Source organism: Puma concolor, chromosome B3 (genome assembly GCF_028749965.1).
Source record: "Puma concolor isolate L17-30 chromosome B3, mPumCon1.1.hap2, whole genome shotgun sequence".
Lineage (NCBI taxonomy): Eukaryota > Metazoa > Chordata > Mammalia > Carnivora > Felidae > Puma > Puma concolor.
In genome coordinates this window covers 107,812,678-107,837,995 of record NC_141672.1, presented here as the reverse complement: position 1 = coordinate 107,837,995, position 25,318 = coordinate 107,812,678, and the positions used below count along the sequence as shown (strand labels likewise).

Here is a 25,318-nt window from a genome sequence, read left to right as displayed (position 1 = left end):
TGTTTTGTTTTTATTTTTTAAAGTTTTATTTATAGTTGAATATACAGAGTAATATTAGTTTCAGGTGCAAAAGAATAGTAAACTTAAAAAATACAATTACAGATTTTCAGAATACAGCAGGTTAATTCTTTTGAAAGAGGACATGTGTGAGCGGGGGAGGGGCAGAGGGAGAGAGAAAAATCTTAAGCAGGCTCCACAGCCAGTGTGGAGCCTAATGCTGGGCTCAATCTCACGACCATGAGATCATCACCTGAGCCAAAATCAAGAATCAGACACTTAACGAACGGGCTGAGCCATCCAGGTGCCTGGTAGGTTAATTTATAATATTTGGTACAGACTCTTCAACTTAACATTCTTGTATTTCCTCTTAGCCTCATGTGGTTTGTGGCGATCAGCTTGTTCATAGCCCCTACATGCAGTGTCTGGCTTCCCTCGCTGTGGGACTGCATTTGGATCAGCTGTTATGTAACCCTCCAGTGCCACCACACCACCAGAACTGCCTCCCTGACCCAGCATCCTGGAATCCAAATGAGTGGGCCTGGTTAGAATGTTTCTCAACCACCATAAAAGCTGCTGAAGCCCTGACCAATGGAGCACAATTTCCAGAATCTTTTACTGTTCCTGATCTAGAGCCTGTTCCAGAGGATGAGCTTACATTCCTAATGGTAAGCCTAAAATTAGCTGCTGTTATATGCAGCTGAGATTGTATCATGGATGTTTAGCAAGTAGCAGACCTTCAGGATTTCCTAGCTTGGATAGCTAGAAGCATGCCCTTAGATAAACTTAAAATGTTTTGCTTTCAGATAGTCATTTTCAGTCTTATGGCAGCCCTCTATGGTGACAAAGATTGTTTATAGGAGAACTGTGAAGCACCTGTAAACTTGTTGGTTTTCAATGACATAGTCCCATTTTTTCTCCACAGGTGCCACGTTTACTACCTCATTTATACATATTTTAGCATCTTTTCCTGGGTCATCTTGTGAGATTTATTCCACATAAAGACTCTGAATTATTTGACACTCTAATCATGTTTTAATCTCCATAAAGTAAGAATATAGAAGAGCATTCCAGTTGTTATTTCTTATTCTAATTGAGAGTGTCTAGATATAGAAACTGTGATGTAGATAAAATGCCTATGTAGATAGTGTAGGCCAGCGCTTGATCTAACAATATATTTGCTTAATTAAGATTTGTACATACAGGGGGCACCTGGGTCAGTTAAGTCAGTCAAGCATCCGACTTTGGCTCAGGTCATGAACTCGTGGTTTGTGAGTTCGAGCCCTGCATCAGGCTCTGTGCTGATAGCTCACAGCCTGGAGCCTGCTTCGGATTCTGTGTCTCCCTCTGTCTCTCTGCCCCTCCCCTGCTCATGCTCTGTTTCTCTCTGTCGCTCGAAAATAAATAAATGTTAAAAAATGTATATATATTTGTACATACAAACATTTGAATACATAAATATACAGTATAAAACAGAAATACGAATTGAGGGAAATTATCGAAGTATAGGTCATTTATTTATAGATATAAAATATAATTTTAATTTAAGAAGAGTCCTTCTGAGCCCATTTGCCCCAAATTTGTCATTTTGTAGATGAGGAAATTGAAGCCTGGAAAGATGAAGTGACCTGCTACTGCTGTACAGCTAGTTCGTGGGGGTGGTGACTCTTGTACCTGTTGGTGCTCAGAAAACATAAATGGTTAGCTTCGAATCACCATTGTATTAGTGATAGTGATAGTAGATAGTAAAATTGTTTATGATAAAGGAGAATATTAACATGCATAGTCAAATTTGGTGTGATTGTAAAACTCCTCTTAATTTCTTACAGTATTACTAAGTTCTTTTATGGAAAGAAGACTTAGTTAAGCAAAGATACATTTTGATTAAGCAAGATTCATCTTGGTGTTTATTGTGTCTTACAGGATAACAGTAAATGGATTAATGGCATGGATGAACAAATTATGTCTTGGGCAACATCCAGACCTGAGGTCAGTAAAGATAACTAAATGGTGGTTCTCAGTAAATCTTCTGATTTTAAGTGTGTGTTTGTCACCTGATGTCTCTCTTAGAGGCTGGCACATACTTGAATGAATGAATGAATGAATGAATGAATGAATCTAATTTTGAGATGATTGTGGTTTTCCAGGACTGGCACTTGGGAGGTAAATGTGATGTCTACCTGTGGGGTGCTGGCAGGCATGGACAGCTTGCAGAAGCTGGAAGAAATGTTATGGTACCTGCAGCAGCTCCCTCATTCTCACAGGCCCAACAGGTAACTACTGGGTAAAGAAATGGAGAAGAAACTTGGGAACTAACAATTCTGATTCCCTTGCCGTTAAAAAAAATTTTTCCATTGTGTAATCTGTGGTGAGGAATAACTGAACAAAGTCATGTATAGCCTCCAAATAAAAGATTTCTAGGGTTTTTGTTAATTTTCTAAGTTTTTCTTGCTTTCAAGTGCATCAGCATTAGACCTGCCTAGTACATATTTACAGAAGTTAACATGCTCCTAATTATTGATTCTGTTTGAGGGCCATTAACTTACAGGGATTTTTAGCTAGATTTCTTTAACGCCCCTCTCCTCTTCTAATAATTGTGGTACTATATTCTCAAACCCTTTCTCAAGCCACTGCTTTCTTACCCATTCTTCTCTACCTTAGTGAGTCCCAGGATGCGTTACTCTTTCTTGTGTATATCTCCTCAGGCTTCTGCTTCTTGATGATCTCTAGCCAGTCTTTAATATTTCCCCATCATCCTTTCCGCTGTCTGTTTTGTTAACATTATTATTTTAACACCGCACAGCTGGCTGAAATTCCTGTAGATCACATAGTTCTAAATGATTTTAAATAGTCCGATGAGCCTCCTACACCTCCTTAAGTAAGCAGTTTTATAACAATCAAGGGCTTGTAGGAACCCCATACTTATTTCAACTCATCCCCTTTAGTGAAAGGATAAAATAATTAATACAGGCATCCTAAGTATATGTAGAATCATTTTAAGTGTTAAGGCTGTATAATGAAAGATAATATAGTTCTGTGTTTCTTTACTAGGTCATATGTGGTCAGAATTGTACTTTTGTCATCCAGGCCAATGGCACAGTGTTGGCTTGTGGGGAAGGAAGTTATGGCAGATTGGGGCAAGGAAATTCAGATGACCTTCATGTGCTGACAGTTATTTCAGCCTTACAAGGTAAAATTATTCTCAATTAAAAAGCTGGTCAGAAAATATGGACTAACCATAGGAATGTTTGCTTTTGTTGGAACTCATCTCAAACCTTTGCTGGATAAAGTCATAATAGGATTTTCACTTATTTAGATTCTCATTTAGGATGTACAGCCTGATTTCCATATTTTAAGCTGTTATTTTGCAAGCTCTTTTTCATGGCAGTGCTAGAATTCAATGATATAAATAACTATTTTAAGACCCATAAAGATTGTTGTAAACAAATTCTTATAAAATTACAAAACTGAAATTAGGCAACTATTAATAGCAATAATCATGCATGTGTTTCCTTAAGAGTAAAAATCAGTTTCTATGGATATGTGCAAATGTACGAAAGACTTTTACAGAGTTCTCAGAGTGCTGTCAAAGACTGTCAGAGTTCTCTGACTTGGAAAAAGTATATCCCTGGAGAAACCACTGCAGGAGCCCCTGGCTTGTTCCTTAAGTCAACTTTTACTGACTCCAAAGCCTACAAGAGAGCAAAGAGGGTTTTTGTATTAAAAGCATACAAGTAATAATGAGTTGAGAGCCAGTTCCAAAACAGTTCTAAGTTCTCTTCCTTGAGATCTAAGTGTGAAGAGCACAGCAGTGGGGACGGGAAGGTGGGACTCCTGGCTGGAACTACCACGTCCTGCCTCTAGGACCTTGCACAAGCTATACTAGACCTCTTTGTGACTTGGTTTACCCATTTGTAAAAGTGGTGATGATAATATCTGCCTTGTAGGTTTTATGTGAAAATAGAGAAGAGATAATCCAGGTAAAGCATTTATAGGAGTGGCTAGAACATAGTGCTTAATGACTAACTGTTTCCGTCACCCTGCTTTCCTTCCTGGTCATCATTATTTTATGGGACTGCTCTCAATTTACTAAGTTATGGCTACAAATGTGATTTACAATTAAAGACATTGTTTTTATTACTGTAGTGCAGTTTTGGTGTTTTTCCATTCTAAGAGTATTCTGTAGCAGCTGTAACTAAAGAATTTTAACATCCAGTGATTCTTGTTGGGTTTCTTTCTGCTCTGTTCCAGGATTTGTGGTGACCCAGCTGGTGACATCTTGTGGTTCTGATGGTCACTCAATGGCCCTGACTGAAAGTGGTGAGGTCTTTAGCTGGGGAGATGGCGATTATGGCAAACTCGGCCACGGGAACAGCGACAGGCAGCGGCGCCCCAGGCAGATCGAGGCCTTACAAGGAGAAGAAGTGGTGCAGGTCAGGCAGGACATGGATAAGTTTGCCTTTGAATGAAAATATACTAGCTGTTGAATAGGGTTCTCAAATTCATGTAACAGGAGATAATGGTAAAAATACATTATACAATCATTACAAGAGATCCACTGTTTCTGGTTGTTCATTCTTGACTTTGTCAGAAGTTTGAATGGGCTTTGGTGTTAGAATGGAGTCCTTTTTCCTGAACCAGCTGGTTGGCCCAGGCTGGGGTACTCCAGGTCCTTGGAAGAAAAACAGTGGGGTTTAGCTTCTGCCCCATAGTTCTGGACACAGTATTAGTTTGAATGAAAAGCTTTCCATTTACCATTATTGTTACCAAGGCTGAGTTGTACACATATTCTGGAAAGTCAATTAGTGATTAATGTAAAATTGCCTAGCACTTTAGCGTTCACAAAGCATTTCCACATTTACTATTACACGTGGTCTAGGTCATCTGTACACAGCTACAAGATAGCAACAGTTCTTCCAATGTAGGCTCTTCAGCTTGGTCTTCCTAAGGATGATGAGGCGATAAGATTTGAAGGAGCAGGAGGGCCACTTGGGCAGGTCGGACATACTGGTCTTGAAGACCCAGAGTTGTCAGTGAAGTTTATTACTATATTATTACCTGAAAATGACGGAGTTCTTTATTTCTTAGTATACTCTCTTCTTAATTTTTTTTTTCTTCTTGGTTCTGTCTGTAGATGTCTTGTGGCTTCAAGCACTCAGCAGTGGTAACTTCAGACGGCAAACTGTTCACTTTTGGGAATGGTGACTACGGTCGTCTGGGTCTTGGAAACACCTCTAACAAAAAACTACCAGAGAGAGTGACTGCACTGGAGGGATATCAGATTGGACAGGCAAGGAATAAATCCATAATATGTTTCATGGTCGTAGATTCGTATTTCCTCTGTGTGCACTCTGTTTTTTCAGGAAGACTAGAATCACCAGTTCTACTTAACCTCATGTACATTTTGTTTGGCGTACTTGATCATTTGTCATGATTTTTTTTCCCAATGTGAAAATTAACATTTTAAGGCAAACAATGTGACCAACATATAGAAGCCTTAATTCAGGATATGAATGTTTTAAAAACCCCTCTGTAGTACAACTTGATATAAAACCTTTAAACAATACAGATTTTTGTCATTGCTGTCTGCTAGTTTTGAAGTAGATGGCTGAAGTGCAGCATCATGGGTAGCTACTGCTCTTAAGCAATATTGTCCCTGTCCTGTATACATTGAGACTATCTCTGAACAAGGAGATACTTTTATCTTTTCCTGTATCATTCCTCAGACGTATAAATGTTTTTAGTCATATGTACTTTTTCCTCTTTTATGCTCTCTGATTCTGAGTTAGTCACAGGTATTTAAAGGATTTTGCCTTGAAAGAAAAAGTTATTTTTTTCTTTGTGGACATTAGGAATTTTTTCTTACACATTTTGGTTAACATATGCAGAAAGTCCTGAAATTAATAAAAATACAAATATATATAGCCGAAGTCTCGGAAGCGGGTACGTGGTTTAGGTGCTATGCGTTTGTCTTACTGAGTACCCTGTTATTTCTCCAGGTGGCCTGTGGTTTAAACCACACTTTGGCAGTATCAGCAGACGGCTCCATGGTGTGGGCTTTTGGAGATGGGGACTATGGAAAACTAGGCTTAGGAAATTCTACTGCAAAATCTTCCCCTCAGGTCAGTATTGTCTTTGTGTCAGTGCCTCTTTTTACTTGGAAAATCATTTACCTTTAACATTTTAGTAAATTCGTAATGAAATTTGGAAACTTCTATTACTTACTCTTAAATGTCCAGCATTTTGGATCTTGGTTTTAAATAAGCCATTAATTGCTAAAATGAATGTAAAAATTCTGCATGGAGAAGCCTGTGTCTCCATACACAAGCCGAACAATGTAGGACTATCTCCCATGTAGAGAAGAAATAGTTATAAACATGTCTCCAAGGTGTCTTATGGAGGGAACCATGAACAATCTTGTAACCTTATGCTTGCAGCTGCCATTTTAGCTTATTATTATCACTGAATTATAGAGGTATATGCCTCCTTTTAAAAAGTAATAAAAAGGAAATGCAGAAAATAATAAATTAGAAGCTAGTATGTTACAGGTTTCTTGGCTCTGCAGAAGACCTTCTGTGCAATTCTTTTAGTGGGTTTTCCTAACACGTTTAACAAGCAGCATGATTTACGAATATTTAATATGTATCTTCAACTCCAGATGCCCTATCATATATAGTCTGTAACATCTTGATATCTAGACTGCTGAATATTCCGCTAGGGATGTGGAAAGCCAGGAAACCATCTCTGGGGTGCATATAAAGCAGTTATTATCACCTCTGAAAGTAGAAAAAGCCTAACTGGGAGCAGCCCGTGGACATGGTCTTGCAGTATTATTTAAAAGGCCACAGGATTCTCTTTGGTCTCTGTTGCCTAGAGAAATGCTTTCACTCACCTGGGGTCCTAGGGATTTTAGTCAAATGCCCCTGTCCCCAACACTCCCTCCCACAGATTCAATTTAGGAGTATGAATTTGGGTGGAGACAGGTAGGTGACAATTAGTATTTTTATTAGTAGACAATGCTTGCTTATACAGGCCAGTAGGCAAATTCAAAAGTGTTCTTATTTTCTTTTTAAAGTATGTGCTTTACGCTTATATTTTTCAGAAAGTTGATGTCCTTTGTGGAATTGGAATAAAAAAGGTTGCTTGTGGAACTCAGTTTTCTGTTGCATTAACCAAAGATGGTCATGTGTATACCTTTGGTCAAGGTGAGGCATTTTCCAGGCAATACTTTACTTGTCTTGTGTACACATGTATTACAGAAACATTTGCCTTCCAGTTTTACAGAAAGTGCTCTAAATTGAGTTGTGTTTTGTTCTGGGTGATGAATGGCCACTGTGACCTTCACTCACTAGCTACTTTTCTGCTCCTTTTTCATGAAATTTGTCATAAGGACAAACTCTTCTCCCCATTGATAGTCTGTCATACCAGAGCCTTTGATCCTGCTAGAAGAGTTCCTGCCAAAGCCCTTCGCATCCTCCTTTCTTCTCCCTCCACTGTTCTGCCATAAACACTTCTTGACCAACAGAGCTCCTCTGGATCCTGTCTGATTCCCCAGCCCTCTCAGGGACTGGGGATTCAGGTCTTAGGAATTCACAGGCATTCAGGGTTCAGATCTTGAGTGGTTCGTAGTCGAGTCATCCACTGTGGGATTCCCTGGCAGTATATTCACCTTCTTAAATCGAACTTCTTAGCAAATTGTAGTGACTGAGGAAGGTGTAAGGCAAATGTGAGGAAGAGGAAGAGGAAGGAATAAGTCGTGAATGAGGTTTCTAATCTTGGGAGAACTCTAATGCCGCTAACTGAGGACAGGAAGCTGGTTTGGAAGTAGGTAAGAACTTAGTTAAGGTCATACTGAATTGGAGCCATATACTCTAGGTATATGTATGGAGATGTCTAGCAAGTTATTGGGGATTTGGATCTGGAACTCCAGAGAAATTGGATATGGAGATGTAGGTTTGCATAATGCACAATAATAGTACTTAGAACCATGTTAACAGGCTCAGGAAGCCCACGGAGAGTATAGAATAAAAAGACTTGGATGGAACTCAAGGGCAGGTGAGCACAGAAAGAGGACTGGGGAGAGTTGGCTTTGAAAGGGGTGAAAGAGAGGTTGCCAGTGAGCCAGGGTAGTGAGAAGTCTCTTCAGGGTGGCAGGGGGCTGAGGCCAGGTCATCAGAAGGTTATGTGGACCTCCAGGGGCTGGAGCCTGAGAAGAGGCTGTTGAGAAGAGGCAGTTAGGAGCTGCTCATGGCTTTTGACAGTACAGTCTCAGTGTAGTGGTGAGAGTGGAAGGTAGGCTGCAGGAGGTGGCCAAACCAAACAGTTCTAGAGGCCATGGGGTAACAGGGGCTGGCCTGCACTTTCTAGAAGTTTGGCAGCAGAGGGAAAGGGAGAAGTTGGCTGGCAGTTTGAGGACAAGGCAAGTTGAGCAACGTCTTTTCTTAGAGTACAAGAACTGTAGGGCCTTTCTTAACTACCTGCCAATCCTCTCAAATAGGAGGATACTGGAGGTGCCTCTTGGTTTGAAATAAGCTGCTAATTTTAGATTTATTTATTTTATGAATAAGGAGTCTGTGACATTTTGCAAAGAAACAATTTCAAACTTCATCCGCTCAGAATCCAGTATACCTTACCAGAATAGCAGCTTTGGCTCTAAAGAGTTCTATATGTCATCGCCATTCCACCAGAAAAGTTAGAGAACTCATTAGAAAACATAAAGGACTGTTGTATGCCATCCATAAATTTCCTCTATTTCTTCAGATCGCTTGATAGGCTTGCCAGAGGGGCGTGCTCGCAATCATAACCGACCACAACAGATCCCTGTGCTGGCTGGAGTGGTCATCGAAGATGTGGCAGTTGGAGCTGAGCACACTCTTGCTTTGGCATCAACTGGAGATGTGTATGCCTGGGGGAGCAATTCAGAAGGGCAGGTAAATATTTATCTTGCTTGCCTCATATTCTAGAAATCTGACAGTGTTCCTCGTTTGGTAAAGGGATAAGCTAGGAAACTCATAAGATCTACCACGATGCCTCACACATATCACTTTGACACGGACTGAATTATTTGTGAGTCCAGTTGTGTATGTGTCTCTCTTGATCGTGGCCAAGTAGGCATTACACCATGGTTTTAAAAAAAATCTGATGGTATAGCAAAGCAGTTAAGGGAATTAACTGAGTATGTGTGTGTATCTACACTCATTTAAGTACCTGGCACATAGTAAGCAGCACTTTAGGGGTATTTGCTATTGGCATCATCATGATTTTTACTATGGTAATGGGTGAGATTAGGTCCTAGGAGCATCAGTTAATCTGGAAAATGGAAAGAATGAACCCATACTTTTATGTTTAATAATATGACATAGTACTGTACATAGTATGGTATCCATAGTATATTTGCGTTTCTGCAGGAAGTCTTGTCATTCTTGTTCTACAGAGGAATAAACTGAGCCTCTAAGAGTTTGAGAAAAGATTCAAGAAGTTGATGTATTCAGCCTACCTTATATATGGAGGAGACACAGATTTGGGTGGGAGATGTCTAGGATGCCTGCTGCTACAGTGGCTTTCAGCCCTGCGTGCAGAGCCACATTCCCTTCCTCCGTAAATCCTCTCTGGGTCTGTCTGCCCATAGAGCCAGAGGCCCTCAAGTTCAAGGTCTCCATTGTTCATCGGTGACTCTGTGGTCACCTCATCACTATGTTAATAGATGAGGAAGCTGCTCATCATTGTGGTTTGCATGCACAGTGTCTTAATGAGAAGAGAGTTGATGCTGAAGACATCTTAGGGAGGTCACTGGCAGGGTCTTGACATGATTCTCTCTAATGATGTCAAGGTGCTTAGCTGCTGAAACACTGGGTGTCCAGTCACACCCTAGGAACAGAGACCTGGAGATGAGAATCTGCTTCTGTGTACGTTTTTATAGCTGTTTATTTATTGTTACCCAGGCATCCCATCTTAAAAGGAAATCAATGTGTTTTAAATAAAAGCTGTGTAGATCATTCTGTTATTTTTTTAAACTATTCATGAATTAATTTCCTCTCTAGAAGTGGAATCCAAGGATGTGTTCAGTCATTAAGACTCACTGCTAGATTTGGAATAGCCTTGTTGCAGCTTGGTTTTTAGGAGACAGTCTGAGCTGTGAGGACTATTCTGATAGAGACAATCAGAATTAACTTCATTTTTTTGATGTTGGTTAGTACAGGTATTTATTTGTATCTGCTACCACCTAAGGCAGATCTCATCATCTTGACTTCCTCTCTTTCTCTTTGTAATTGGCTCTGTATTTTTGTAATTTATTTCCAGCTTGGCTTAGGCCACACCAACCATGTTCGAGAACCAACCCTGGTAACAGTCCTGCAAGGGAAAAATGTCCGGCAGATCTCAGCTGGCCGCTGCCACAGTGCTGCATGGACAGCGCCACCTGTCCCGCCAAGAGCACCCGGTGAGGGATGAACTACCCTTCTCCTGCAGCTTCTCTTTCAGCAGTGCCCAGCTGCTCTGTCTGCTTGCCATTTTCAGACTGCATCGAGGCATCATTCTGAAACCGCCAGGCCTCCCCACCCAGCCAAAGCAGTCTTTGTGCTGCCAGCACTGTAAATACTTTGATAGCAGGTGATTCTCCTGCAGACCTCACACAAAGCACTCCCTCTCTGCACCCCGCCAAAGAAAAAAACCTGTCACTTAGGCAAAAATGTACAATTTTAGAGCAGCAACTAAGTGTTTTTTCATATTTATATGAAAGAAGTGATGAATCATAGCTTTCTAAGGCTTGCTGTTAGGAATAAAGATTAAAAGGTCTGAGACCATCTGTCAAATTCTTCACACACCACCCCCCCCAAGTTAACCATTTGAAACATGATGTCTCTGCACTGACACAGAAAAAAAAAATGTTGCCATTTTACTCCAGCATGTAGTAGGACCGATAGGCAGTTTTCTACCTTTTTGTTTATTATTAAATCCTTATAAAGCTACAAAAACATATTAAGAAAATGTGTATTTGTGTACTTAACATCCTAGCAAGTACTGTCCAGATTGGGTCCATCTTCCATTCCCTGCAAATGTGGGGCATTTATCATTCTTAAGCATTTTTTTGATATTGGGGCTGTTTCTCTTCCAGGCCCTTAAGCCCGTTATTTCTACCATTCTCTGGTGTCTAAGAGACTAGAGTTTCCCTAAAGCAACCTTGTGCCTGGGAACTCAGTATCCTCTTCCCTTTTTGCTGACCTCTACTTCTAAGCCAGAGGTCCCTGGGGAAGACTCACCATAGAGAATTTTTTCTTCTAGATAGGTATCCTTAGAGAGCAAATGAGGACTGCCAAGTAGAGGCCAAACAAGCAGGAGATGGTTTCTGATTAACAGAATCTGGAATGAGCAGTGCTATGCACACACTGACAATTCCACGTATTCAGGGTCCTCTTCATCTTTCAGAGAGATTTCACTTGCACTTCAGGAGAGAGGCTATGCAGTGTGGTGGTTAAAAGTCCAGACTCTGGAGCCACATTGCCTGGGTTGAATCCTAGCTTCTTCACCTACAAGCTGAATGAATGATCTTCAGACCCAGTTTCCTTGTCTGTAAAATGAGGATAAAAATAGCCCCTATTGTAAAGGGCTATAGGATTAAACAATTTGTGTGAAACTCTTAGAATAGTGCCCAGCACATAGAAGTACTCAATGTTAGCTTTTACTAATAATATTAATAAAATTAACTAGAATAAAAATAAGCTGGGAACTGAGCTGTACAAATCTTTATTTACACAAAACTCAAATAAGTAGGGTGTTGTATGTTTACTCTTTTATGCATTTTTAATAAGAGGTTCACCATGAATGTGGTCCTTACAGTCCTTGCTTCTGCAGAGCTCTTACTCCTCAGTACAAAGCCTTCATAAACCATGCACCCATAGCTTTCCTTCTGTCATGGTCACTTTCTCTCAGATCCCTAGTGAGTGTGGGAAGTGACTGCTGAGTTGCCCATTTCCGTTTTCCAGAATTGCCTACCTAGTCCTGGCTTACATCTTGTGTTTTATGAAGATGGCAGTTAATATGAAAGGAAGAATTTGGGGTGTTTTTGTTTTCTTAGGCCCCATAGTTAAATGGAAAACTAAATTAAATTAAAAGTTTCCATAATGATAAATAAAAAAGATGCTTTAACAACCAACATGCATGCATCAAGAAATAAAGGTGAATTGATGGAGAGAGGAACTGATAAATATGTGATATGGCAAATATAGACAAATAATAATTAGGGAACTTAGGTGGTAGGAATGGGTGTTCATTGTACACTTATCTCACCTTCTCTGTGTGTTTGAAAATTTTCCAAATACTCAAAATGAAAGCAGTGCATTTTCCTTTGTAAGTGTCCATTTGCTCTCTGGGCAGGTGTGTCGGTACCTCTGCAGCTGGGCCTGCCCGATGCGGTCCCCCCCCAGTATGGGGCGCTGAGGGAGGTGAGCATTCACACTGCAAGGGCCAGGCTCCGGCTGCTCTACCATTTCTCTGACCTCATGTACTCATCCTGGAGGCTACTGAACCTCAGCCCCAACAACCAGGTAACATGTTGGCTTGGGAAGCACTGCTCTCCAGGTCCCAGGAAAACACTTTTTACTCTCAGCTCCCAAAAGATGTAGAAAAGGCAATAGTTCTGTTTCCATTTTGTTGCTGGTTTAGCGATAGTCCAGATACTGATAACTGTGTTGCTGGACACAATGCTTTGGTTTGTCCATAGCTCAAGGAAGTATGAATGGCTAAGCATGTATTTTCTGTAAAGTCCAGTATGTGATGTGATTTTTAAAACTTAAGCACACACAGATGTTAGCACCACAGTCTAAGTGGTTCTGTAATGAATCTGAGACACTGGGGAGACTTCCTTATCTCCTTGCAAATGAGCATTCTGGGTCCTGTGGAGGAGATAAAGTAAATCTGGCTGGTTTGACTGCCTTTGTAGGACAGTCAGTAATTTAGGAAGAAAGCAAGCTGGTTATGTTTGTTTGTTTGTGTAATGTATAGACATGCCTGCCAAAATGTGTCACAATTTGTAAAACTGTTAGTCAGAAATCTTTGGGTAGCCAGTCATGGGGCATATGAGAGATTTGACAGATCATTGTTAGAAATAGGTGATCAGCCAGGCAACAGAATACTGGGCAGCACTAAAGAAAATGTTAGAAAACTGTTTGTAATTCATGGGAGAAATGTTGATGATAAAAAGTTAAGTGAGAAAAACAAAAAATTGTATAAACAGTATGTTCTCAACAATGCAAAAAATGCACACACGGAAACTAGAAGGAAATAGATGAGAGCGATAATGTAGATTATGGATGACTCATTTGTGTGCGTGTGTGTGTGTGTGTGTCCTTTTCTGTATTTTCCAAGTTTTAAAAAATGATAATCATGTATTTTATCAGAAAAAAGTATTTGTAAAAAGTTAATACTATCCGGGTTTATACTTTTTTTTAATGTTTGTTTTTTTTGAGAGAGAGTGCGTGCGTGCGTGTGTGCGTGCTCAAGCCGGGGAGGGGCAGAGAGAGTGGGGACAGAGGATCCGAAGTGGGCTCTGCGCTGACAGCAGCAAGCCTGATTTGGGGCGTGAACTCACAACCCGTGAGATCGTGACCTGAGCAGAAGTCGGATGCTTAGCTGACTGAGCCACCCAGATGCCCCCAGGTTTATGCTTTTAATTCATGAAGAATTATGTTCTAAAAGTGAGAGGTGTTATTTCTTTTGAGCCTTAGAGTGTTCCATTTCTGAGTAGCTTACTTTCTGTTACAGAACAGTACATCCCATTATAATGCTGGAACATGGGGCATTGTACAGGGACAGCTTCGGCCTTTGTTAGCTCCAAGGGTCTACACTCTGCCAATGGTGCGCTCCATAGGGAAAACCATGGTTCAAGGCAAAAACTATGGACCTCAAATTACTGTGAAGAGGATATCAACCAGGTTAGCATATGTGTGTATATTTCACTGTCTAGCATTTTTTTAGATGAACCTTATTACTAACTAATCTCTGTGACCTTCAGCTTTTTCACTTGTAAACTAGGATAGTGGCAGTGCTTCCCTTAGTGCCCAGTGTGGTTATAGTGGGCCTAGCACACTGTTTGACTGTTGTTAGGCTGGATTGTTCATTCACTGATGGGAAGATACCTTCAAGGGACCTTTGTGGTGGTTTGGGAAAATTAGTGAGAGTTGTTTTTCATTCTGTTTTCCCTTTCTTTTAAAGAGGACGGAAGTGTAAGCCCATCTTTGTCCAGATAGCAAGACAAGTAGTAAAGCTGAATGCATCAGACCTCCGTCTGCCCTCACGAGCGTGGAAGGTTAAGCTGGTTGGTGAAGGGGCGGATGATGCTGGGGGAGTGTTTGATGACACGATCACAGAGATGTGCCAGGTATATTCATGCAGTGTCCCTTGCTGAGTCATGTGCTCAAGTGGTGGCTGTTTTTTACTGTTTTCAGTGACTGCTCTGACATGTTTTTATAAATGTAGCAAGGATGCATTTGTGAGCCTTATAAAAATCACGCTGTTAATGATGTATAGGTGAATTATAGCTACGGTTTGTGAAATGATGTATGAAGGTACCTGTCAGTGCTTAACCATCTACCAGTGACTCACAGTCTGTGGTGCTCTAATACTGGCAGAGGAAACAATGATGACACATACTTATACATTTATGTAATAGACAAATCCAGGACCACCCGTGTGCTCCGATTAATTCTGGTGCTTTTAGAAGGAAGTGAACTGCCAGGTTCTAGCGGAATTAGAAAAACAAATACTAAGAGTTTGGACTGGTTCTTATTTTGAGATCTGCAGTGACAACTTTGCTTCCAGATCCACTCGACCCTTCCTGCTTTGCTTAGTAGCAGGATTTTTCTAATCAATCCTATGACTGAAATAACTTCTGGCTCTCCTTTGTTGGTTATATTCGAATAGACCTATACCCTGCTCACAGATACCCCAACTCCTTCCCTGGATTGACTTTGTTACTTCCGCATACTACAGGATATTTTCTACATGGGGAAGGTTTCTAGTTTCATTTTAAATTAAAGCCACAAAAATTACAGAGTTGCCTGGTTGTCACATAACTATAAATTCCTCAAAATATTCTCTTTTCAGTATGATCTTTAGTTTGTTCTCTTGATGCATTTGATTGTCATTTTTCAAAAACCTGTTCTTTCTTTTACAGGAACTTGAAACTGGTATTGTTGACCTTCTTATACCCTCTCCCAATGCTACTGCAGAAGTGGGCTACAATAGGGATAGGTAAGGCAGTCAGCAAGTGTTTGTTGACTATCTCCAGTAATAATGATAATAATAACGATAGTTCATTTATTGAGTGCTGACTGTGTGCCAGGCACTGTTCTCAGTGCTTTACATATGTTATCCCACTGAATCCTCATTAGAGCCCAAAGGAGTAGGAACTGTTATTATTACCATTTTACAGGTCAGGAAACTGGGGCACTTCCGTCATGACTTTGTTACAGGACCAATTCAAATATCATACAGAGGGGAGAGGAAACTCAGACTTGATAATGAAACCTGACTTATTTTGTGTTTCTGAAGGCCCACATGGCCTCCCCTCAAGGAATTTGCTGCATCACAATTCATCAGAAAGATTAGCTATGCTATTAAGTCACAGCACTTAGTCTTAGCAATTATCTGTATTGCCAAATTTTGAATTTTGAATCCTGCTGCATGGACTCATAAATGATAAATGATTTTAGGAAACAGAGCATCCTGGAGCAGGTAGCTTAGAGGCTAATAGACCATTCAGTTGCTATTTTATGGTTCTTCTAAAAATAATTCAAAATATGGTCCCTGGGCTATCCAGAACACTAGCCCCATGGCACATGTGGCTGTCAGGCACTCGAAATGTGGTTAGAGTCACTGAAGAACTGCATTTTACATTTTATTTAATTAATTTGAATAGCCACATGTGGCAGATGACTACCAACCATATTGAACAGCACAGGTCTGGATTATGCTATAGCTGTCGGATAACTTATTTCTAATAGAAATGAAGGCAGTTTATTTGAAATATTTCCTTTAATTTTGCAGGTTCCTTTTTAACCCCTCTGCCTGCCTTGACGAACACTTAATGCAGTTTAAATTCTTGGGGATCTTGATGGGGGTTGCCATTCGCACAAAGAAGCCTCTGGACCTCCACTTGGCCCCTTTGGTGTGGAAGCAGCTGTGCTGTGTCCCACTCACCCTAGAAGACCTGGAGGAGGTGGATCTGCTCTACGTGCAGACCCTCAACAGCATTCTTCACATTGAAGACAGTGGGATTACCGAGGAAAGTTTCCATGAGGTGAGTCTTGGCCAGTCTGCCTTCTGCTGGTTTTGACTAGAATTTTTCTGTGTAAAACTCAGATACAGTCTTCCACTTGCTGTCTGATTAACTCACGCCATATCCCATTGCTGCCTGAGCAGCTCAGCCCCAGCAACTGACATAGCTGCCGATGGGTGGAGTTGACACCAGCACCCCAGCTTCTGCTCCTTCCTCCTGTCAGCTCTCTGCCTGCCAGGATGGGCGAGCGAGGGGGCCCAGTTGGAGAGAGGGAGGCCTGGGGTGACCAGAGTTCATCAAGCCTCGTTTGAGAACAGAGGAATTTTTAACTACAGCCTCATAAGTCAGCACATTCCCTTCTGATCAAGTGGCATGATTAGCTACCTGGATTCCTTGTTTTTATCCTTAAAATATTTTTGATGTTATTACTGTTTTTGCTATATTTGTGTGTAATCTACTTTTATTTGTTACATAAAAAAAAAAAGCGGGTTCTTTTTGTAAAAATTTTTTTTCTCTTTTTAGATGATTCCTCTTGATTCTTTTGTTGGCCAAAGTGCTGATGGCAAAATGGTTCCCATAATCCCTGGTGGAAATAGTATCCCACTGACATTTTCCAACAGGAAGGAGTATGTGGAGAGGGCCATTGAATATCGACTTCATGAGATGGACCGACAGGTGAGATGACATTTGGAACGTGCTTGTGAGTGTTTGCAGTTGTCTTCAAAGAAGAGCTAACTGGTTACTACTGAATTTTAATGTATGAACTTACCATGTCAGTTAACTTGTATCAGAATTTCAGCTGCTCTTCAGAGACTTTACAGGCCTTATCTATGAATTTCCTGTCATCTTACTCAGGGCCTTAGGACAGCTCTGAATTGGTCACTGGTTGGATTGAAGGACCAAGCTCTCACCCAGGCTTTTAGACCCCAACATCTTACTCTTCCCCTGTCTTGTTTGTCTGTATCTCTTACTGTCCCCAGCCCAGTGTCCCCACTCCAGCTGGGTCAGTCAGGGCCCATGCAAGTGAACCCCTAAACACTTATCTTGGAATCCCACACGAATCCCTCTTTCCCCCTCCTGCTGCAGTCCTGCAAGCTCCAGTTGAAAATTCATCTCTACCGACCAGCTTTCCTCCAGGTCCATAGCCTGTAGAATTCTTTTTTGTTACTTAGAAATTTCTCAAGATATCACAGTATTTCTATATTGTGGTCTAAGAACTAGGCCACAAAGTTTAGATTTTGTTTCTTTAATTAGCCTGTCAGACTTTGAGTGAAGTGTGTGCGTATGTATGTATGTGTGTGTGTGTGTGTATATGTATATATACATGTATAAATACATACATACATACACACATACATACACACACACATATCATATATATATGGTGTATCCTCAATATTCTTGTTCTGTGCTGACATGTAGTAAGCATTTAATAAATAATGAGAATGTGATGAGTGACCAGAGAAATGAATATTTTGTCCAAAAATGGGTTTTTTTGGTTACACAGTCCTTAATAGCCATTTTAGTAATACTTTATTTGCAGAATATGTTAGGGTCTTCTTGAGAGCTATACTGAGACTCTAAGGCTGTGTAGTGATTTGAAGTGTATATGTATTCTGCACCCTTCACTCCTGCTTCCTTCTTTGACTCTGGCTTTGGGCCAAGTCCGGTCAGAAAACTGTTATCCCTTAGCTTAGTGAAAGCAAATCCTGTGAGTGACGCTGTTAACAACAGCCAGGGCCTAGGGTTTGTCTCCAGTTCTTCAGAATTTTAATCCTTAGAGTACATAATTGACTAAAAATGTATTGGTCACCCCTGCAGGCCAGGTTGGGACCAGACACCCTCAGGTGCAGTTTTTCCTATAGTTACCCTGTAACATAAGGGTTACTGTCACCATTTCACAGATGAAAGCACAGAGTCCAGAGAAATGAAGTGATGTGCCCAAGGCAAAGCCAGGATCCCAAACCAGGTTTAACAGTGGGGTCTAGGCTCTTCTGCTGGCCCTTCGTTTGAGGGTCGGATTGACCCTCCACTCTCAGCTGAGCTCTTCTCTGCCCTGGCTTTGTTCCTTTCTCAGAAATGAGGCCTTCTTCCGCTCTCACTTCCTCCATGTCTCTTAGAACCCAGTGTTTTTCCCACAGCTGTCCCCATTTGTTCCCTGCCAAGCAGCCAGCCCCATACCCCAGCCTCATTTTTTTCCAGACAGCTTGGTTTGTATTCTGCCAGGCATGACAGCTTGTGTTGGGACAAACTTTGGCTAGGGTATTCCCTTTAATAACAGTGCAAACTGCGCTCACTGCCACTCCTGTTTCTTAGCCCTGGGCAGGACAGCCTTATACCAGTCACAACCCCAGGGCCTTCCCCAAGGTGTGGCTCCTCTTGAGGTCCTCAGATTTTGTTTTGCTTTTTATCATTGTTGCTTCTGAGTTGGCCAAGAGTGAAGAAGTATTTGTGAACAAGTCTTGAATGGTGATGAGTCTGTGCGTAGGGTGTGTGCATTGCTGTGCAATCTTGGGTTTTTTCTTTTCTTTTTAAGTTTATTTATTTTGAGAGAGAGAGAGGGTACAAATGGGAAAGGGGCAGAGAGAGGAGAGAGAATCCCAAGCAGGCTCCACACCACCAGCACAGAGCCCGACGCAGGGCTCACGAACTCACGAACTACAAGATCATGATCTGAGCTGAAGCCAGACGATAACTGACTGAGTCACCCAGGCGCCCTCCTTGGGGGGGATTTTTTTAAACAGACTCGGGCAGCCCCTGGCAGCTCCCGCTCCACATTCCCCAGCTGACCTGTTGTGAGCACCCCACTAGGAGAAAAGAAGCAATGTAACTGGTCACACAGACTTGCATTAAAAATTCTCGTCATAGTCACATGAGCAGCAATCATTTGCTTTGCTTCTCAGATGAAAAAATTGAAGTAAAAGAAGAGGTGGAGCTTGGATTCAGACCCCAAGTCTCCTGATTAAATCTTCTGTCCTTTCTACCCCCTTCCCACAGAAAGACTTGCCAGTTTTACTTTCTTCTTTGTACATTTCTTTTTTCTTTTTTTTTTTTTACAATGAGCACAAATAAATTTTACGAAAGGATAGAATTATTTTCAAAAGAAAAATATGAATGACGAAAACAGTAGAAGCTAGACACATCCTCCAGGAGCTTCTTACCCTAATGAGGAGACCAAGTAGCCTACAGAGCCCAGTGTAACAGTGCGCGGCCACATGTGATTAGGGGTATGAGCGGGGATGGCACTGGGGGGCCCAGCGGGCTGAGTTCTGTGGAGGCGGAAGGCGGGCTCCTAAATGGACTTGATCTGGGACCAGAAGGGGTGTACAAGTCCCACAGGCAGGGAGAAGCTGTAACAAAGGGGCAGGGGCAGGTGGGCCATGTGCACCTGAGTTGTGGGGAAAAGTGGGGGTCTGGGGAATGAGCAAGCGGGAGTTTCCTGGTCTCCGTGCACATGTGTAACAAACAACTTGTCCTGGGAGCAGGTGGCTGCAGTCCGAGAAGGGATGTCCTGGATCGTCCCTGTGCCGCTGCTGTCCCTCCTCACGGCAAAGCAGCTGGAGCAGATGGTGTGTGGGATGCCCGAGATCTCCGTGGAAGTTCTGAAGAAAGTGGTGCGGTACCGGGAGGTGGACGAGCAGCACCAGCTGGTGCAGTGGTTCTGGCACACGCTGGAGGAGTTCTCGAACGAAGAGCGGGTGCTTTTCATGAGGTTTGTGTCTGGAAGATCTCGACTACCAGCCAACACTGCTGACATATCTCAGAGATTTCAAATCATGAAGGTTGATAGGGTAAGTAAGCACGCCTGCCTTCCTGGCTAATGTCTGCCCTGCTGCCTCCTTGGTGCTTGCATTTTGGGAAAACTGAACTGGTGACCCTCAAGTAGGCCTGCCAATTCAGGCTTAATGTTTGGAATTTCCAGATTTAAAAAAAAATCCAGCAGAAAAACTTGTTAAGAAACATAACTTGACTGAAAACAGCCCTAAATGGATATAGAAATCACACTACAGCCAGCAACATTTGATAAATCTTCCAGTATCTTCCCGAGTAGAAGCTAAGCTTGCCACTGGGGCCATCGTGTTGCCTCTGCCCTTATTTCCTGCGCCTTTTCATCGTGTGACTTGTGCGCTCAGACGTGGTCTTGTCTGTTTTCACAAGATACTAACCAGTAACTGGCGCACGTACTGCAGAAGGAACATGAAGACGGGAACAGCAATACGTGCTCTGTGGCTGCTGTGTGGTGCGTGCCGTGGAGCAGGTGGTGTGGCTCCTCTGCGGCACAGCCCCAGCCCAGCTGCCATTTTGACAGATGGCTTAGAAATAAAAGGGCTCAGAGCCTTAAATGCACGCTGCTGCCGGAGTCATCTTTCTCACACCCATCTGACCTTGTCACTCTCCTCCTTTCAGACCATTCAGGAGCCCCCTGACTCGAGGATAAATGCCAGCTGCCTTAGTGGCCTTAAATACCTCTACAGTATGGCCTCTGTCCCTGCCTTTTGATATCACCTCTTAACACATAGTGCCTTCTGACCGTAACAGACTGCTTATCTTTTTTCCTGACAGACCATGCTGTTTCTACACTCATGTGCCTTTGTGTAGGCTCTTCCCTCTGCTTTAGGAAGTTCTTCACACCCCTTTCCATCTATGCCTGGCAAGCACTTACTTATCCTTTAGTCCCGATACCAATGTCATCTCCTCCAGGAAGCCCTCTCGGATGCTTTCCTGCTGCCCCTGACCCTTCCTGAGGCCAGACTTGGATCTCCCTCTGTCTACCTCCTGGACACTTGGTACATACCTTGAACCCAGCATTAAATTACAATGTGTTTCCTCTATCTCTTTACCTCCCAACTCCTCAAGAGCTGGGCAGTCTTCCGAGCAGGGCCCATCATGTTTATTCTGGAAACAGTAAGGAAAGTAGGGCCTCTTCACACAGGGACCCTTCCTGCCAGTTTCAGCATCTGCCTTTCTGGTGTTTTTCCAGTAACTATTCCTGGAGGTTGCTGTAGCCAAAGCTGTCCCTCCCCCACTGCCTCCTGAAGCTGCCGGCCTAGGCTAGGCTTGCTGGAGAGGCCGTGCACAGGAAGGGCTATGAAAAGAACCTTTCCATAAATTTTCTACATGACTTGCCAGAAACTATAAGTTGTAAATCTGTTTTGTTGCTTCAGAGAGAGGTGGGTGGAAGAAATGGTTTGCTTCTATTCAGCTCTGGAAAAAACCCTTGCCTTGTGTCCGTCCCAAGCTACCCCTGCCATCCCGGGAGTTAATCCATCACTAATCCCCTGCCTGAGACTTCTCAGCCTCAGAAAACTGACCACTACAGGTCCTTCCTTTGTGACTTTCAGACCATCGCTCCACCTTCCCGATCAGACGCACCTGTTGACATTCCCCTTCAGTGTCTTTGCTGGTTGTTGTTTTTCTGCGATCGAGGTTTCTGTGTCCTCACTGACTCAGGCCCAGTTAGGCTTGTAGGCCCTCCATCTCCCACGTCTTTGAGGTGTATTCACCAGGTGTAGGGCTCCGGGGAGGAGGAGGAGAGCCAGTTTCAAGGAGGTGAGCGAGAAAGAGAGGTCAAATGCTTTTTTAAAAACTTTTTTTTTTAATGTTATAAAAATGTAGAATCATTACCATCAGTACAGATAGTTGGGCAGCCAGTTGTGTTTGCAGGGAGGGCCAGAGAGCGTATGTCGCCTCCCTAGTAGCGGCCTTTTCCACCTTTCAGTCAGCCTCCAGCATAGGTGGTTCTGTGTGCTGTATTTAGCGCAGCCTGCCCCAGGCACTTTTCGGCTTTGCTGCTGGTCATCGTAATGATCATTTTAAATGTCTGTGTCACTGTCAGTTAGATGGATGGACTGGGATTTAATTCACTGCTCCCTCCTCCTGCGAGCTGTGTGCTGGCAGCCATCGCAGACGCAGACGAGGGACACGGAATGCACACTGGGAGGGATGGGCGGGGGTGGGGTGGGCGTGGAGGAAGGCGGTGACTCCCTCCCAGTTCCTTCCATTTCACCGGCTGGCAGGGGATCCCTGCGGCCGCTTCAGGCGATAGGGAACGAGCTCTGCTGCGCCCACAATCCGTGGCAGGCACCGCGAGAAGTGTGTTCTCTCACATGATCCTGCCGGTCAGGGCTTGCTCTCACCTTCCACACGGGGCCACTGGGGAGTGAGGACAGGAAGGAACCCTCTTCACCAAAAACCTTGGTGGCCGTGGGACACCAGAGCCCGCCGCCTTTCCAACACAGCACAGTCTGTCCTTCCCCTCTAGTCGGCCCTGCAGTCCTGTCTGTGGAGCCCATCTTAAAGGCCGGGAGAAGTGCTTTCCTGATTTGGGGGGGGCAGCAGTCACAGGTACCCCGTGACACCCCGATGCTGCAGTCACGGCTCCGGGTCTCTCTCTCCACAGCCTTATGACAGTCTGCCTACCTCACAGACCTGCTTCTTCCAGCTGCGGCTGCCCCCCTACTCCAGCCAGCTGGTCATGGCCGAGCGCCTGCGCTATGCCATCAACAACTGCCGCTCCATCGACATGGACAACTACATGCTCTCGCGGAACGTGGACAACGCCGAGGGCTCCGACACCGACTACTGACCGCGCGGGGGGGCCACCAGCCCCTTTTCTCAGTGATGCTCACTTCCAGTTTCACGTGGATACACTTTTATGGTAACTACATAGATGTTTTAGGAACATAAACCGACATTACAAACAGTGGCCACATTTAGTTACTCTAAATGTAACAAAGAAATTAGATGTTTTTATTTTTCTGTGATTGTACAAAAAAAAAAAAAAAAAGACAAAGTGCTCTCAGTCAGGTTTTTCCCTCCACATTTTTGGTCACTTTTGATAAGTTTGCATGGAACCATTTTGGTGCATTTTTAGTTGGGAATGGTACATTTTTGTAAACCCACCCAGTGAACATGAAATTGTACATTGTGTATAATTGTTCATTAGAAAGGACAGTTTTACATGAATATTCATATATTTATTTTGTTTTAATTTGAATTGCCTGTGCAGGGTTCCTTATGCAGAGAAATAAAGCCGATGCAGGAACCAGAGCGTGGGCTGCTTTTGTTACCTCCAGTGGAGCCTCTGACTGAGAAAGGACAAGCTCTGGGGCTAGTCTCACTGTGACGGCATTTTGACCCGTCAGAAACACTCGTTCACACTGAGTGAGCTTGGCTTGGAGATGACAGAGCAGCCCCTGGGAGTGGGAAGCCCCTACTTTCATTTATTCTATCATCCTGGCTGCCTTACTTCGTCCCCTCACCCATCACCCGGGGCCTTTGGGTCAGCCCGTTGGCCTGTCCTCTCAGCAACCCCCTTCCTCCTCCTCTGAAGCTGGTTTGAGTGTAACATGCTAACAAGAGCCTTTCCGGAATAGCCCCAGTGGGGAGTGGCTCTCCTAAGCAAGGAGGAAGCTAACGAGAGTAACACGATTTAACCTTGCTTGTGAGGAGTACGTGGGGGCTTAGAGAGCCTGGCGGTTCACGGTCGTGCAGTCGGACCGCCATTGCTAGTAGGCACTCCGCACGCACGAATGAGTGACCACGAGAATGAGCGGGTGAATGTGCGAATAATATGAGAACCAGTGAGTGGCTTTCGTATCCTTGAATGGTGGATGGTGGGAAGTTGTGCATGGGCTGGGGAAGGGGTTACACTCGTGGGCATGTCAGAATGAGCGGGTGGTTCTGGGAGAGGGGGCCATCTCCAGAGCAGCTATGAAGGTTCTGGCTGCCGGGAGTGGGAACAGGAAGAGGGCAAGGCCTTTGGGTGGTTTGTCTTCATCTACAGCCAGTTCGTGCCACAAGTTGCTGCAGTACTTCATGGACCGAGGACAGTTCAGTCAAATGAGGTGCCAGATGGAGAGCTTTGCAGGCACTTGTTTTCCAGAAGGAAGGTAGAAAATAAGTGTTTTCAAAGAGAAATTGGAACAAAGATACGGTTTTGTGTTACATAGATATTTCCCAGTGACCGTGCCTAATAATACGTGTCACAACGACACGTTAGTTTTGTCGAAGAGAAGCCTTCAATTGGAATTGGGTCTCAGAGGGAGAAACTACAGCTTCTGGGAAGCCACAGGGGTTCTGGGCAAAGACGAACCTTTAATACTTGATGTGAGAGCTCAGTCAGCAGGAACAGAAGTGGTGAAGGGCTCTGGGCCTAAAGCACTCAGCCTGGGGTGGAAACACACTGCCTAGGCCTCTGGGCCAGGAGGGAACTGAGAGGAGAGAGGCCTCTGTGTGCTCCTGAGGTCTTGGACAATGCCAGAAGACGGGTCTCTCAGAGCCTCCTGGGCTGGTTCCTGGTAACAAGTGGCTCTTCCCTCTTTCTGAGCTGGGCTGAGAGTGTGCCCAGCTGAAGGCTACATCTGCAGTCTCAGGGTTTATTTTATTTTATTTTATTTTATTTTAATTTTTTTTAAATGTTATTTTTGAGACGGAGAGAGATAGAGCATGAGCAGGAGAAGGGCAGAGAGGGAGACACAGAATCTGAAGCAGGCCCCAGGCTCTGAGCTGTCAGCACAGAGCCTGACGTGGGGCTCGAACTCACAGACTGTGAGATCATGACCTGAGCTGAAGTTGGACACTTAACCGACTGAGCCACCTAGGCGCCCCTCAGGGTTTATTTTAAATAAAAATAATGCCTCAACCTTTGAAAGGCTCTGACCTTTGCTGCCACATTTGATTCTTGATTGTAGGGCAAAGGTGCCCTCAGCAGGCTGATGCTCATGGTTCCAGGGGCCACCTGTCAGGCTTCCTGGACGGCTTTTCAGGAGGTCTGACCCTGCAAGGAAAATCTGCATAGACACCTTGATTTTATAACAGATGCCATTTCTTTGCTGGAAACCTGTCTTTTTTTTTTTCCTTTTGTAATTTGCTGATTTTTAGAAGCCCTGAGAGAGAGAGGAAGGTTGAAGTCCCTGGTCTGAGGGGCTGAAGTGGGCCCAGCACAAGTGTTTATCCCCTAGTTCACTTTCAGCCTCTCTGTAGAGGCTTGGGCAGTTTTTTATTTTCTGGATTCATCCAGTTAAATACTTGCAGTTTTTTTGACCC

At 43.4% G+C, this 25,318-nt stretch overlaps 1 protein-coding gene across 11 annotated transcripts in view; it reads left to right on the top strand.

Annotated features, from left to right (window-relative positions):
- HERC1 (HECT and RLD domain containing E3 ubiquitin protein ligase family member 1) overlaps positions 1 to 23,315 on the top strand; it is a 189,982-nt gene extending 166,667 nt beyond the window's left edge. For all 11 annotated transcript variants that reach the window (XM_086710897.1, XM_086710904.1, XM_086710902.1 and 8 more), the window contains 18 exons: positions 372 to 665; positions 1,921 to 1,986; positions 2,145 to 2,270; positions 3,049 to 3,187; positions 4,249 to 4,430; positions 5,132 to 5,287; positions 5,997 to 6,119; positions 7,100 to 7,202; positions 8,758 to 8,927; positions 10,297 to 10,435; positions 12,370 to 12,539; positions 13,756 to 13,925; positions 14,206 to 14,371; positions 15,167 to 15,243; positions 16,039 to 16,291; positions 16,793 to 16,945; positions 19,756 to 20,061; positions 22,671 to 23,315. In XM_086710897.1, coding sequence (XP_086567023.1) covers positions 372 to 665; positions 1,921 to 1,986; positions 2,145 to 2,270; positions 3,049 to 3,187; positions 4,249 to 4,430; positions 5,132 to 5,287; positions 5,997 to 6,119; positions 7,100 to 7,202; positions 8,758 to 8,927; positions 10,297 to 10,435; positions 12,370 to 12,539; positions 13,756 to 13,925; positions 14,206 to 14,371; positions 15,167 to 15,243; positions 16,039 to 16,291; positions 16,793 to 16,945; positions 19,756 to 20,061; positions 22,671 to 22,856 — 2,979 coding nt within the window. In that variant the 3' untranslated portion in view covers positions 22,857 to 23,315. The remainder of the gene's footprint in view (positions 1 to 371; positions 666 to 1,920; positions 1,987 to 2,144; positions 2,271 to 3,048; positions 3,188 to 4,248; positions 4,431 to 5,131; positions 5,288 to 5,996; positions 6,120 to 7,099; positions 7,203 to 8,757; positions 8,928 to 10,296; positions 10,436 to 12,369; positions 12,540 to 13,755; positions 13,926 to 14,205; positions 14,372 to 15,166; positions 15,244 to 16,038; positions 16,292 to 16,792; positions 16,946 to 19,755; positions 20,062 to 22,670) is intronic.
- The last annotated feature ends 2,003 nt before the right edge of the window (positions 23,316 to 25,318 follow it).